General features: G+C 43.4%; 1 protein-coding gene across 1 annotated transcript in view; it reads right to left on the reverse strand.

The window, feature by feature from the left end:
• The window catches only part of LOC129834410 (immunoglobulin superfamily DCC subclass member 4-like), an 81,811-nt gene that overhangs the window by 45,442 nt on the left and 19,607 nt on the right, over nt 1–16,762 (reverse strand). Inside the window, exon 2 of the mRNA XM_055899362.1 lies at nt 1,245–1,565. Within this exon, the coding sequence (XP_055755337.1) occupies nt 1,245–1,565 (321 nt within the window). The remainder of the gene's footprint in view (nt 1–1,244; nt 1,566–16,762) is intronic.

Genomic DNA, 16,762 nt, shown 5'->3' on the forward strand with positions numbered 1-16,762 from the left:
TACAGTGGTAAGCTTGATTACCAACAACGACGAGATGGTCTACAAGGAGGAGGTGAGGGCCCTTAGAGTGTGGTGTCAGGAAAATAACCTTACACTCAACGTCAACAAAACAAAGGAGATGATCGTGGACTTCAGGAAACAGCGGAGGGAGCATCCCCCCATCCACATTGACGGGACAGTAGTGGAGAAAGTTTTAAGTTCCTCGGCGTACACATCACAATCTGAAATGGTCCACCCACACAGACAGTGTGGTGAAGAAGGTGCAACAGCGCCTCTTCAACCTCAGGAGGCTGAAGAAACTTAGAAACTTAGAAACTTTTACAGATGCACAATCGAGAGCATCCTGTCGGGCTGTATCACCGCCTGGTACGGAAAACTGCTTCGCCCTCAACCGTAAGGCTCTCCAGAGGGTAGTGAGGTCTGCACAACGCATCACCGGGGGCAAACTACCTGCCCTCCAGGACACCTACACCACCTGATGTCACAGGAAGGCCAAAATGATCATCAAGGACAACAACTATCCGAGCTACTGCCTGTTCACCCCGCTATCATCCAGAAGGTGAGGTCAGTACAGGTGCATCAAAGCTGTGACCGAGAGACTGAAAAACAGCTTCTATCTCAAGGCCATCAGACTGTTAAACAGCCATCCCTAACAGAGTGGCTGCTGCCAACATATAGACTCAAATCTCTGGCCACTTTAATGAATCAATTTAATAAAAGGTATCACTGGTCACTTTAAATAACGCCACTTTAATAATGTCTACATATCATACATTACTCATTTCATATGTATATACTGTATTCTATACCATCTACTGCATCTTGCCTATGCCGCACGGCCATCGCTCATCTATATATTTATATGTATATATTCTTATTCATCCCTTTACATTTGTGTGTATAAGGTAGTAGTTGTGAATTTCTTAGATATTACTGCACTGTCGGAACTAGAAGCACAAGCATTTCGCTACATTCGTATTAACATCTGCTAACCATGTGTATGTGACCAATAAAATGTCATTTGATTTGATACCTGTTCCCAGGACACCACCGGTGTGGCTAACCAGCCACACAATCAAACCCTTGTCTGAGACAGAGGAGAACCAAGCACGGAAATCCCCCTGAGGAATGTGGCTGTGCTCCTATGTGGGGACACCAGACCATCATGCCATTCCATGTGAGTCTGACCCTGGTGGAGTTGAGCGGGTACAGCCCCGCCCTGTCTGAGAAATAGTAATACTCACTGGCCAGGTGAACGGTGATGGTGCGGCTGGTCAGGGCTCCAAAAGGGCCGGCGCTCACACAGCTGTAACCCCCCTCCACGCCTTGAGGCGTCCGGCCATCCACAGAGGTGGGCAGCACCAGCAGTGAACCGTTGGCCAGGGTCCTGAGGGAGTGCTCCTCCCCCTCCAGTACGGGGAGCCCATCCTGCAGCCAGGTGACGTTGAGGGGCGTGTCCAGGGACGTGGCCCCCAGGTGACAGTCCAGCAGCAGAGGCTGTCCCGGCTCCAGCACCACGAGGACAGGCCCCGCCCCACAGCTCAGCTCCACCGTCACAGGCTTCACTAGAGGGGGAGAGAAGGGGGGAGAGAGAGAGTTAGACTCCAAATCCTGACATGAGTGGTCTGAGATTAGTGTGCATGGGGAGAGAGGTCCGCGTGAGAGATGGAGGGAGATAAGGAATGGGGCGAAACAAGGAAATGTCAAATTGCTACAAAACACGCAACACAACTGCTTATCTTTAGAATGCTTTAAAACTTCTTATGGCTGCAGCACGGTGTCGGTACACTTATGACAACAGCCAGCTCAAGTGCAGGGCGCGAAATTCAAAAGATTTTTTTTAAAAAATATTTTACTTTCACACATTAACAAGTCCAATCCAGCATATGAAAGGTACACATCTTGTGAATCCAGCCAACATGTCTGATTTTTAAAATGTTTTACAGCGAAAACACCACGTATATTTATGTTAGCTCACCACCAAATACAAAAAAGGACAGACATTTTTCACAGCACAGGCAGCATGCACAAAGCCAACCTAACTAACCAAGAACCAACCAAACTAACCAACAAACAACTTCATCAGATGACAGTCTTATAACATGTTATACAATAAATCTATGTTTTGTTCGAAAAATGTGCATATTTCAGGTATATATCATAGTTTACATTGCAGCTACAATCAGAAATTGCACCGAAAGCAGCCAGAATAATTACAGACACCAACGTCAAATACCTAATTACTCATCATAAAACATTTCTGAAAAATACATAGTGTACAGCAAATGAAAGACAGGCATCTTGTGATTCCAGCCAATATTTCCGATTTATTAAGTGTTTTACAGCGTAAACACAATATAGCGTTATATTAGCTTACCACAATAGCCAGAAAGACAAGCCATTTCCCAGCAGTAAAAGTTAGCGATCGTTAACAAACCAGTTAAAAGATATATAATTTTTGACTAACCTTGATATTCTTCATCAGATGACAGTCCTATAACATCAGGTTATACATACACTTATGTTTTGTTCGAAAACGTGCATATTTAGAGCTGAAATCAGTGGTTATACATGTTGCTATCGTAGCTACTTTTTCCACAACGCCCGGATATTTTTCTGACACTTTTTCTGACACACATACTCTGACCAAATAGCTATTCATAAACATAACTAAAAAATACATGTTGTATAGGAAATGATAGATCCATTAGTTCTTAATGAAATCGCAGTGTTAGAATTCTAAAAAATTACTTCATTACGACATCCAGCTTCGGTATAGCTAGTGTACCCCAAAGTTGGGCGTCGGCGACTAGTTCACATGTACGACAGATACATGAAATAGCATCATAAAATGTTTCTTACTTTTGCTGATCTTCCATCAGAATGTTGGACAAGGTGTCCTTTGTCAAGAACAATCGTTGTTTGGATTTAGAACGTTCATTTTCCCTCTTGAATTAGCAAGCGCACTTGCCAAGTGACTCGAATCTCTCCATGTCAACAAACGGAAGAGAACGGAACACGGCAAAAATCCCGAAAAATTTTCAATAATCTGATAAAACTATATTGAAAAAACATACTTTACGATGATATGGTCACATGTATCAAATAAAATCAAAGCCGGAGATATTAGTCACCTATAACGGCAGCTAAACAGAAGGCAAATCCAAGTCCCTCTTCGTGCTCTCCAGAAAACAAGAAATGGGGGACACGTCATACAAAGAGCTTGTATTCCACTTCAGACCAAGATAAACACTAAATTTCTTCTCTCACCGCCTCTTGACATCCAGGGGAAGGTCTATGAAGTGCACGTATACTAATACGTATCATGCCCATTTATAGGCAGGAAGTAGAACAGAGCCTCGATTTCAGACTTTCCACTTCCTGGTCAGGAAGTTTGTGCCAAATGAGTTCTGTTTGACTCACAGATATAATTCAAACGGTTTTAGAAACTAGAGAGTGTTTTCTATCCAATAGTAATAATAATATGCATATTGTACGAGCAAGAATTGAGTACGAGGCCGTTTGAAATGGGCACCTTTTATCTGGCTACTCAATACTGCCCCTGCAGCCCAAACAGGTTAAGGTTCTTCCCTGTAGTTTGTACATTCCAGTGTTCATCTTTGGCTGTATGCATATCCCCGTTTACAGCGGCATAGGTGAACTTCGCATCCTGTTGATCAACCTGTGTACTGTCAGGTTTACGTAGTTGCAATATGTCCAGAAAAGTGTTGGGCAAACAACAACCAACAATCATACATTTTGTCAGAGATAATTCCCAGATCGAAAAGTCCAAAAACACAGGATATTGCAAGCAACAGATGAGGATTTGTACAGTGCATTCGAAAAGTATTCAGACCCCTTCCATTTTTCCACATTTTGTTACATTATAACCTTATTTTAAAATGTATTAAATAAAAAATCTACACACAATACCCCATAATGACAAAGCGAAAACTGTTTTTTAGAAATATTTGCTCATTTATAAAAATAAAATAAAAACAGACATACTTAATTTACATAACTATTCAGACCCTTTGCTACGAGACTCAAAATTGAGCTCCGGTGCATGCTGTTTCCATTGATCATCCTTGAGATGTTTCTACAACATGATTGGAGTCACTCTGACAGAGCTCCAGAGATCCTCTGTGGAGATGGGAGAACCTTCCAGAAGAGGACCTTCTGCAGCACTCCACCAATCAGGCCTTTATGGTATAGTGGCCAGACGGAAGCCGCTTGGAGTTTGCCAAAAGGCACCTAAAGGACTCTCAGACCATGAGAAACAAGATTCTCTGGTCTGATGAAACCAAGATTGAACTCATCGGCCTGAATGCGTGGAGGAAACCTGGCGCCATCCCTACTGTGAAACATGGTGGTGGCAGCATCATGCTGTGGGGATGTTTTTCAGCGGCAAGGACTAGGAGATTAGTCAGGATTGAGGGAACGATGAACGAAGCAAAGTACAGAGAGATCTTTGATGAAAACCTGCTCCAGAGTGCTCAGGACTTCAGAAGGTTCACCTTCCAACAGGACAACGACCCTAAGCACACAGCCAAGACAACACAGGAGTAGCTTCAGGACAAGTCTCTGAATGTCCTTGAGTGGCCCAGCCAGAGGTTGGACTTGAACCTGATCGAATATCTCTGCACCACCCCCCATCCAACCTGACAGAGCTTGAGAGGATCTGCAGAGAAGAACAGGAAAAACTCCCCGAAAACAGGTGTGCCAAGCTTGTAGCGTAATACCTAAGAAGACCCGAGGCTGTAATCACTGCCAAATGCGTTTCAACAAAGTACAGAGTAAAAAGTCTGAATACTTATGTAAAATGTGATATTTCAGTTTTTGTATCTATTGTTCTGTATAGTTGGAGTCAGTGGATCTTCTTCTGTTGTCTGGCTGAAAAGCCACGATCAAAGTACCGTATAGAACTGTCTCGTAGTGAATATACTGTTCATGTCAAGAGATCCATGTGGCTAGCCATACAGGAACATAAGTGAACATGCACATGTCACTCGCACACATGCATGTACACCCCCCCCCCCCCCCCCCCACACACACACACACACACACACCCACACACAGTAGTGTTCCGGGTGGGTTTCGCTCTGGTTCTGTTTTGAGCGAGGCCTTGGATTAATTAACTTAATGGGAGATGGAATTGTTTCCTTGATTAAATGGGGGCTGACCCTCCACCCCTGTCTCAGAGCAGGGTAATGCTCTCAAAGCCTCCACTACACCCTGGCATACATCTGCCACACTAACACAACACACACAAAGCTCCATTGTCCCTATTTGTGGGCATATGTTTTTTGTTGTGTGTGAGAGAGAGAAAGAGATAGCGCCTGAAAGCAGCAGTGTGCTGTTCTGTTATCCAGAGGTGTCCCTGGGATGAACAAACACATCAGAGGAGTTGGCCTACTTTTCCTCAGCTAATAAACGAGAGCTGCCTGCTGTAGCCAAGGCACACTCAGTCACCCCAGCTCACCTCCACTGCTCCTCTCTCTTCTCCTCCATTTACACTAATTAGGTCTTATTAAGTCATTAAACTGTTTGCTGCCATTTCCCTGCTCACTGCCAGAGGTTTTACTGGATCATTCTGTGTGGAAGCCATTACCCCACATACACACAAGGACCCACACTACCACCTCCAGCTACATTAATCACATCAACCATCAACCATCCTCACACACACACAGACACAGAGTTATCATCACTCAGAGATGTTATGCCTGTCCAGTACGGATGGCGAGTAGGGGGGCTATGAGGTATCCATCTGAGCATGTGCAGTAGAGTCGGGGCTAAGGGGGCTGGGGTACACTCCAGAAGACCCCTGCTGGGCATTCATACTGAGCCATGGTGAATGGACAACATGGCAGGAAGCTTCTAACTTACACGCACACACCATTGATTTCAAAGTTTAACAAACTATACAACTTTGTACAAATACTAATTTAAAAAAATTCATCATAAATATTTACCCCCAAAATGTTTTTTTTTTGCTTTGGGAGGGTTGTGACTTTTTTTGATTGGGCACAGGGTAGGAGGGTAGTGCGTTTCTTTCCCTGGTTAACATTGCTATTTTGCAGGTTTTACTATATAATGTATATCAATTCCATCCTAGCCACATTCCCTCATCTGCTTGCATGCTCCTCCCTTATATCAAGGTGCATTGGTACTTCCCTTATGCACTATGCTTATCCACATGCTATTTTTTACGATACCAAAGGTCAGTATAGTCTACCAGTCTGTCTATCCTGCCCTCTATCCATCATTCATAGTGACAATAGTGGTAGTTGGATCGTTTTGTCCAGAACTGCAATATGCTAACTAGCAATCATACCAGGCATTCAAAGCTGCATACATTTTCCATGTGAATCCACAAGCACAAATAGGAATAGTTGATAGGCAGCGGAGAGGCCAGGTGCATCATTGAGCATGAAAGAACAGTAGACATGAGACACGCAGCTCAAAAAGACCCGCTATTGATCTTGTTAAGGGACAACACAATTATCCTAGACTAGCTAGCCTACAACACCACCATGTAATGAATAATTGCACTACTGTTTTCAAGCGAGTACAACATTCGAATCTAGGCTTCAGTGAAAAATGTAATTTGAATACGGCGCAAAAGCCCAGTGATTTGAATGTTTCATTCCATTTGGATCAGTTGTGGGTCTACTCGACAGTTTATAAGATCTAGAAAGGCACAGTAGCAGGTCCGTCTTGCTGTATTTTTACTTCTGATACTGAGAAGCTCTGTCTGTTGCGGATCATCATTCAGCCAAATCGTCATACAATAATGTGGCCACATGCTCCCTGCAGGCCCAGTTATTCAGGAACGTTTAACACGCGCTCTTCCTCCTCTCCAATCCGGGCGGCTATTCCTTAAACACCTATAATTTAACGCCTTAATATAGCCTACATATTTGTAATTTAACTTTTAAAATGTATAACCTTTTATATGTGTCATAAACACAACCAGTCACAATGTATTCATCTGATTAGGATACTTCAGAAGTCTCCTGCAGGCATGCGTTGTTCTTCCAAAATAGAATTCCGGCATCCTCAAAATCGCTTGACATTAACCAGTTTTCCATCCAAACTTTTTATGCGAGTAAAGTTGCTACATGTCGAAAAAAAATTACAGGCCTGGTGGAAACAGCTAATTTGTTGGTAAACTTTTAAATGTTGACAAAACCAAATATGCTAGACAAGGTGGGATATTTTTGTGTCCCAAAAAATATGAATGCCACTGGAAACGCATTTATGCGCAAATATTGATATAAAAACCATCATATCTAAGTAAACTTGGAGTCACGCGATGATATGGTGTGTGGTCCTCCTACTACGACTCGGGAAACCATGCAGTTTATTAAACTACAGATTAAATAAATTATGATGAATTTCACAGGGTGGTGAAAGTGCAAGGTGATGAGCTTGATGCTCCTTTCAATGCTAAATATCGAGGGTCTTATTCTGGTGACATGATTATCGAAATTATTTTGCACCTTTGTCAATAATAATCTCATCATGTAGACCAGGGGTCGGGAACCTATGGCTCCCGAGCCAGGTGTGGCTCTTTTGATGATTGCATCTGGCTCGCAGATGAAACAAAATATTCTCACTTCTATTTATTTTTAAACATTTTATCCCCTTTTCATGGTATCCAATCGCTAGTAATTACTATCTTGTCTCATCGCTACAACTCCCGTACGGGCTCGGGAGAGACGAAGGTCGAAAGCCATGCGTCCTCCGAAGCACAACCCAACCAAGCCGCACTGCTTCTTAACACAGCGCGCCTCCAACCCGGAAGCCAGCCGGCTGCGACAGAGCCTGGACACGAACCCAGAGACTCTGGTGGCGCAGCTAGCACTGCGATGCAGTGCTCTAGACCACTGCGCCACCCGGGAGGCCTATTCTCACTTGTTTTAATCCATCCATTGATTTTTCACTGCTCATGTCCTGTTCAGGGCTGCAGGAGCAATTGTCCATTATTTTAATTAAATGATACTGGCCTACGTTGGCCGTTGCTAGGTAAAACAGGTAAACGCCTCCTTTTGAATCAGTCTGCTCGGTCATTAGCTCAAAGCTAACCCTTCGACGAAGAAGATGGCGAAAAGAAAAAAAGATGACGAGTATCGTACATTTCAGGACGAATGGACCGAAGAATTCGCCTTTGTGGAGAGAGCAGGTTCTGCGGTGTGTCTAATTTGCAATGACAAAATTACATCGATGAAACGGTCGAATGTAAAGCGGCACTTCGACAAATTCAGAGGCTTATTATACTGATATTTAGTGGAATTCACTTTTAAAATATATTGTATGGCTCTCACTGAAATAAATTTCCAAATGTTTTGCTTTCATGGCTCTCTTAGTCAAAAAGGTTCCCGACCCCTGATGTAGACTATACCCGCACTCTATTTCTGAGCTGTTGGCTAGAGCGCATGTGCCAATACTAGATTGGGCAGATTCGCTATACATACGGAACATTTTTAGCGACAAAACCCTAAAGTAGGCGGAGCGTTAATAATGCCATGGAAACCCATTTAACTTCTATTTTTTTATTCAGTATATGGGAATTTAACCACGAACGTTTTTTTATGTGCACTTTGTATTTACGCACATACCTTTATCCGCAACAAGTCAAGTTGATGGAAATAACTCTGATGGGGGAAATGAGCATATTGTTATTATGCGGATTTGAGAAAATGAACATTAAAATCTGTCGCCAATTGGATGGAAACCAAGTTATAGACACCTTAAAGACTCTGACAAGTGTGCTAGTCGTGCAGGCATAATCGAAGTGACATCATTGTTCACCAGCAGACAAGCCAAAACAAGTTTGTAAGAATTGTACTTAAACTCCCCCCTCATACTCATCTGGAGGTCGAGCATTTTAAGTAGCTAGGCTGGCCATCTGTGGACAAAAGAGTAGTATTAATTCAACTTGGTCTGGTCCCCAGAATTATCATGGAGAGAGTTCAGTACAGTGCAGTAGAGTACAGTATAGTTCAGTACAGTAGAATATACTGTACCTATTATAGGTTCAGATTTGGTCCAGTCCGGTTTGTCTGTAGACATTAACAGGGTGGACTGATCAAATTTCAACTACACGACCAAAAGTATGTGGACACCTGCTCATTGAACATATCATTCTGAAATCATGGGCATTAATATGGAGTTGGTCCCCCCTTTGCTGCTATGACAGCCTCCACTCTTCTGGAAAGCTTTCCACTAGATGTTGGAACATTGTTGCTGGCACTTGCTTCCATTCAGCCACAAGAACATTAGTGAGGTCGGGCACTGATGTTGGCCGACTAGGCCTGGCTCGCAGTCGGCATTCCAATTCATCCCAAAGGTGTTCGATGGGCTTGAGGCTCTGTGCAGGCCAGTCAAGTTCTTCCACACCGATCTCAAACAAAACATTTCTGTATGGACCTTGCTTTGTGCACGAGGGCATTGTCATGCTGAAACAGGAAAGGGCTTTACCCAAACTGTTGCCACAAAGTTGGAAGCATAGAATTGTGTCGAATTTCATTGTATGCTGTAGTGTTAAGATTTCCCTCCACTGGAACTAAGTGACCTAGACCAAACCATGAAAAACAACTCCAGACCATTATTCCTCCTCCACCAAACTTTACAGTTGGCACTATGAATTGGGGCAGGTAGCGTTCTCCTGCCAAACCCAGACTCGTCCGTTGGACTGCCAGATGGGGAAACGGGATTCATCACTCCAGAGAACGCGTTTCCACTGCTCCAGAGTCCAATGGCGGCGAGCTTTACACCACTCCAGCCAACACTTGGCATTGCGCATGGGGATCTTAAGCTTGTGTGCGGCTGCTCGGCCATGGAAACCCATTTCATGAAGCTCCTGATGAACAGTTATTGTGCTGACTTTGCTTCCAGAGGCAGTTTGGAACTCAGTAGTGAGTGTTGCAACCGAGGATAGACAATTTTTACCCGCTATGCGCTTCAGCACTAGGCGGCCCCGTTCTATGAGCTTGTGTGACCTACCAATTCGCGGCTGAGCAATTGTTGCTCCTAGATGCCATTGGACTCTGGAGCAGTGGAAATGCGTTTTCTGAAGTGATGAATCACAGCATTTATAGTTGACTGGGACAGCTCTAGCAGGGCAGAAATTTGACGAACTGACTTGTTGGAAAGGTGGCATCCTATGACAGTGCCAGGTTGAAAGTCACTGAGCTCTTCAGTAAGGCGATTCTACTGGCAATGTTTGTCTATGAAGATCGCATGGCTGTGTGTTTGATTTTATACACCTGTTTCTGACAGTGTGGCTAAAATAGCCAAATCCACTAATTTGAAGGGGTGTCCACATACTTTTATATTTATAGAGTACTTTTCAACATCCATGGTCGATGCTCAGTGGGTGAGAATGCTAGTTAGAGTAAGTGGAAAGAGAGGGGGCTCATGTGTCAGTAAGAGCTGGGAGAAGTGACATTAACTGGAGGGGAGAGAGAAAGGGAGGTTGTCTAGACTCATACTGTTTTAACACTCTTGGTTTGACTGCCAGACAACAGAAACACAAAGAAAACAGTTATGAGCTGAACATAACAGTATGCCAGTGGAAGGGAGAACAGTAGCAGGTGACCCAACTGTGGTTTGTCACCATTATGATTTCCGATTGTAGCAATTACGGATTATTTGGTAATTCCAATCAAATTCGTAATTCCGTTACCAAATTGGTAATCACTTATGGTAGCTCTACCATTACGTGTTACTTCTGTGTACTTTCATTATCCTCCCTCCTGAGCATGGGCCCTCAGATCATCAAAAAGTTCTACAGCTGCACCACTGAGAGTATCTTGATTGGTTGCATAACCAATTTGTATGGCAACTGCTGTGCATCTGACCGCAAAGGGCTAAGTGCTTCCGTGGGAAGATGGTGGTAGGAGTGCTGCAATTTAGCGCTACAGACGGCTATATGCCCACGCTACAGACAGCTACATCAGTCTGCTAGTAAAGGACTAGTAAAGGCCCAGTGCACAATTATTTTTATTCATTAAAAAATATTCCTGATTTTTTAGGGGGTGCTGCAACACCCTCAGCACCCCACGGCTATGACAGAGGGTAGTGCGTACGGCCCGGTACACTGGGGCAGAGCTCCCCTGCCATCCAGGCCCTAAACTTGTCAAAGACTCCAGCCACCCAAGTCATAGATTGTTCTCTCTGCTACCTCATGACAAGCGGTACAGAAGTCTGGAACCAACAGGACTCTGAACAGCTTCTATCCCGAACCCATAACACTGCTAAATAGTTGACCAAATAGCAACCTGGACTATCTGCATTGACCCCCCCTTTGTACTTACTCTTTTGACTCAACACGTACGCTGCTGCTAGTGCTTATTATTATTATTATATCCTGTTGCCTCGTCACTTTACCCCTAACCTATATGTACATACAGTGCCTTCAGACAGTATTCACACCGTGAAATAGAAAGAGTGGGAAATACAACATGGATTCACTACACAGTTTATAATTATATTAATTGAAATGCTAATCCTTTGCACAAGAACGGCCGCTCATTCGAGAATATATGCAATGTATATTTACGCCCGTATGTTCTCTCTTGGAATCATTGGGTTCATCAGAGTCTCTGGTTAACTTTCATTGAAGTCATAAAATCTTCGTGGTTGTATGTAGTTAGAATGGATACTTCAGATGCGTCGGCGGTTGTCTGTATTCTCGTCTTAGGTTTACGTAGTTTCTAGCTGCAGACTAGTAATTCGTGTCCAAGATTTGCTCTTATTCTGTAGGAATCGATAGTCTCCGAGTTTAACCATTTCCAGCCATGTAACCGATGCTCCACGTGGTATAGTCTTGTCTTTTGGTAGAGTTGTAGTTTAAACCACTTCACACACCAGCATCACCCGGCATGTTTTGGTCTTAGAAATTCAACCATTTGCAACCTTAGCTTACAACAGGATTTGAATTTCATCAGGAGTGGGTTTTATGCGTTTCAGTAGAAAAGGGCAGGCCATGATGCCGACATAATGTCTATGGTCACGTGGGCGTGGCCACTGACTAGTTAATTTTTATATGAAAATCCATACACTCATTTAGAAGTTTAACATCACATTACATGTTTAATCACATACGTTTCACAATATTTAGATGTAAACCTGACAGCTGGGAAATGTACACATTAAGAGATACAGTTATGCGTGTTTCCTGTCTTTCATGAGATCACCAAATGAAACACACTCGTCATAACTGTCCCTTAAGTGTCCACGGATCATTCCCACATTCTCAAAAGTAGAAAGAATGTTTAATTCTCCCATTTTGGGTATTTAGGAGTTTGGCCAGGTGAAGTTCTTTGTTCTCTCTCTGAATACTGCATGGTAGTTTCTATCCGATATGTATGACCTGAGCTACTAAACCTGGTTTAGGAGAAAGAGTGAGAGAGGGCCACGATCTACATCCAGAAAGGGACACGTCATGACACTACACACAATCCGCCAAAATGTCAAAGTGGAATTATGTTTTTAGAATCTTTTTCAAATGAATTACCTTTTACGGGGGCAGCCCGACACCGGTACACTTATGACAACATCCAGCTCAAAGTGCAGGGCGCGAAATTCAAAATCTATTCATTTTAAAATATTTAACTTTCACACATTAACAAGTCCAAGACACCAGATGAAAGGTGCGCATCTTGTGAATCAAGCCAACATGTCCGATTTTTAAAATGTTTTACAGGGAAGACAAAATATGTAAATCTATTAGCTAACCACGTTAGCAAAAGACACAACTTTTTCTAACTCCATCAGTTTCTTACTCCATCAGGTGCTATCACAAATTCGACCAAATAAAGATATAAATAGCCACTAACCAAGAAACAAATTCATCAGATGACAGTCTGATAACATATTTATTGTATAGCATATGCTTTGTTCGAAAAATTTGCATATTTCATGTATAAACCATAGTTTACATTTCAAAAACAATCCGAAATTGCACCAAAAGCAGCCATAATATTTACAGACACCAACGTCAAATAGCTAATTACTCATCATAAAACATTTCTGAAAAATACATAGTCTGCAGCAATTGAAAGACAGGCATCTTGTGATTCCAAACAATATTTCCGATTTATTAAATGTTTTACAGCGCAAACAAAACTTTATCGCTATATTAGCGTAGCTACAATAGACAGAAATAATTGGGCGCCCACGGCCAATTCACATGCACGACAGATATATGAAATAACATCATAAAATGGGTCTTACTTTTGCTGATCTTTCATCAGAATGTTGAAGAACGTGTCCTCTGTCCAGATGAGTCGTTGTTTCGATTCAGAATGGCAAATGTCCCTCTTCAATTAGCATTGGCACTTGCCGAGTAGCATAAATTTCTCCAACGTAAACACAGTCAGAGGACGGAACACGGCAAAACTCCCTAATAAAATTTCAATAATCTGATTAAACTATATTGAAAAAACATACATTACGATGATATGGTCACATGTATCAAAAAAAATTCGAGCCGGAGACGTTCGCCGTTCGTTACCAAGGCAAAACAGAAATCCATCGCACTTCCTCCAGAGTACCGGAAGTGGACGGTCAGGTCAAAGAAATAGTTTTTTTCCCACCACAGAACAAGATGAGCAGAAAAATTTCTTCTCTGACATCCTCTTTACACCAATAGGAAGGCGTATAGAGTGTCAGCAGTCTCCTAAGTGTTAAGACCATGTATAGGCATCAAATTGAAAAGAGCATCGATTTCTGACATTTTACTTCCTGGTCAGGAAAAGTGCTGCAGAAGGACTTCTGTTTCACTCAGAGAAATAATTCCAACTCTTTTAGAAACTAGAAAGTGTTTCTATCCAAAAAGAATAATAATATTCATATTGTACGAGCAAGATTTGAGTAGGAGGCCGTTTGAAATGGGCACGATTTCACTGGCTACTCAACACTTTGCCTTGCAGCCATAAGAAGTTAAAAATGAAAAGCTGAAATGTCTCGAGTCAATCAGTATTCATCTCCTTTGTTAACTTCTTGATGATAGGGTGCAGAATTTTCACTTAGGGAAAAATAGCGTGCGCAATTTCAACTTCGTGCTACTCATCCCCAGAATATAAGATATGCATATAATTAGTAGATTTGGATAGAAAACACTCTGAAGTTTCTAAAACTGTTTGAATCATATCTGTAAGTATAACAGAACTTATATAGCAGTCAAAACCCTGAGGACTAACTTTTTTATTGTTAAGTTCCTCTATGTTCAATGGATTGTTTTGGGCAAACCAGAATTCTAATCAGTAAATGCGCAGTTTCTACTGCTTCCACTGGATGTCGCCATTGTATGGAAAATGGTTAAGGTTTTTTCTTAGTGAGGTGAAAAAGATATTGACCCGGAAGTGGAGTGACGTCGTTTGTTTATGTTTGAGATTTGGGCAAGACATGAAATGTTCCGTGAGTTTGTTGATATCCTGTATTGAAAACAGATTGACCTGTCTTCAATTTGATCGATTATTAACGTTTACAAATACCTTAAGCTGTATTACAAAAGTACTTTGAAATGTTTTGGCAAAGTTTAGAGGTAATTTTTTTTAGATATTGTGTCGTGATTTTGTTCAAATTGAACGCTGTTTTTCCTGGTACAACGGCGCCAAATAAATGGACAATTTGGATATATATGGATGGAATTAATCGAACAAAAGGACCATTTGTGATGTTTATGGGACATATTGGAGTGCCAACAAAAGAATCTCGTCAAAGGTAATGCATGTTTTATATTTTATATTAGCGTTTTGAGTAGCGCTAGCATGTAGCATGTAGCGCTAGCAATAGGCTACACTCTCTTGTTTACATTGGGCTATCATCAGATAATAGCATCTTATGCTTTCGCCGAAAAGCCTTTTTGAAATCTGACATGTTGGCTGGATTCACAACGAGTGTAGCTTTAATTTGATATCTTATATGTGTGATTTAATCAAGTTTAATTTTATATAATTTTTTTGAATTTGGCGCTCTACATTTTGACATGGCTGTTGGGACGCAAGCGTCCCATCTATCCCAGAGAGGTTAAGGCAAGCCTAAATAAGTTCAGGATTAATAATATGCTTAACAAGTCACATAATAAGTTGCATGGAGTCACTGTGTGCAGTAATAGTGTTTAACAATTTTTTTAAATGACTACCGCATCTCTGTACCCCACACATACTGTAAGGTCCCTCAGTCGAGCAGAAACTGTCTGCATCTGGGTCTTCTCCTGAGCCTTGACTGTACGAACTGGCCATGACGGACCAAGCAGACTTGGACCAGTTCCGCAACGCCGTCTCCTCCAAAGGAGCCACGTTTGGAAGGCACAAGGAGTTCCTTCGTGGTCTTATGGAAGGGTTCCAGACTGTGGCCGAATGCCATGACCGAGCGTTGAACACTTTGCTGGAGCAATTCCACAGGTTGTCTGTCAGGCAACCTACAACGACGGTAACCTCCCAGCCCCTCAGTAACCCAGCTATTAGCAGCGCGGCCTCTCCGGCCACCCCGGTTTCTCGAGAGCCCCTCTTACCTCCCCCGGAACGCTTTGCTGGAGAGTCGGGAACCTGTCGGGCGTTTCTTGTGCAGTGTTCTCTCATCATCGAGATGCAGCCCTCCTTCTTCCCCCCGGACCGCTCGAATATAGCGTACCTCATCACTATGTTGTCCGGGATGGCTCTCGCCTGGGTTACGGCTGTGTGGGAACAATAGTCGGCCGTATGCTTCAGTCTGGAGGAGCTCGTGGCGGAGGTGAAGAAGGTTTTTTGATTCCCCATTGTCCGGGAAAGAGACTGCCTGGAAGTTACTGCAGCTTCATCAAGACTCCCGCAGTGTGGCAGACTATGCAGTGGATTTGCGCACGTTGGCAGCTGAGAGTGCCTGGAACCCGGATTCGCTGTTCGACACATTCCTGCACGGAGTATCGGAGGAGGTTAAGGATGAACTAGCAGCCTAGGAACTACCGACGGATCTTGACTCCTTGCCTTGACCATCCGGATCAATGGGTGGCTACAGGAATGCAGGAAGGAGAGGGGCGCTGATTCCACACGCCCGCCCAAGGATTCTACCTCGTCTCTGAGGCATCCCAGAAGTCCTCGACGTCTCCGTTGCCGAGAGGATCCGAGGCTACTCGAGTTCCCCTCCAGAGTCTCCGAAGTCTGCCGAATCACCTCTTCCACAGCTGATGCAACTAGGCAGAGCTAGGCTGTCCCCAGCCAAACCTCTACACCGGCTTCACATGAAGAGTTGCCTGTATTGATGGAATACTGGTCATTTTGTGTCCTCTTGTCCACTAAAAGACCAGGCTCACCAGTAGGGGTGAGTACTCTAGTGGGCCATACGGAGAACTTTTCCTCTCCCCTTACTCGCACGACTTTCCACGCCATCCTGCTGTGGGGGAACCAGTCAAAATTTCTCCGGGTACTCATCAACTCTGGGGCCAATGAGAGTTTTATGGACGCTACCCTGGCATCCGAGTTGGGCATCCCCACTCAGCCCTTCTCCATTCCCATGGACGTTAGAGCGCTGGATGGGCACTCTACAGGCTGGGTCACCCACAATACCACTTCCATCAACGTACGAGTGTCAGGGAACCACAGCAAGGCTATCCAATTCATGATAATTAAGTCTCCCGTGGTGTTGGGATTCTCTTGGCTCCAGCGACACAATCCCCTTATTGACTGGACTGATGGTGCCATCATGGGCTGGAGCCCGTTTTGCCACGCCCATTGCCTGAAGTCAGCACAGCCTACCCTGGGACGTCTTC

Source organism: Salvelinus fontinalis, chromosome 35, assembly GCF_029448725.1.
Source record: "Salvelinus fontinalis isolate EN_2023a chromosome 35, ASM2944872v1, whole genome shotgun sequence".
Taxonomy (NCBI): domain Eukaryota; kingdom Metazoa; phylum Chordata; class Actinopteri; order Salmoniformes; family Salmonidae; genus Salvelinus; species Salvelinus fontinalis.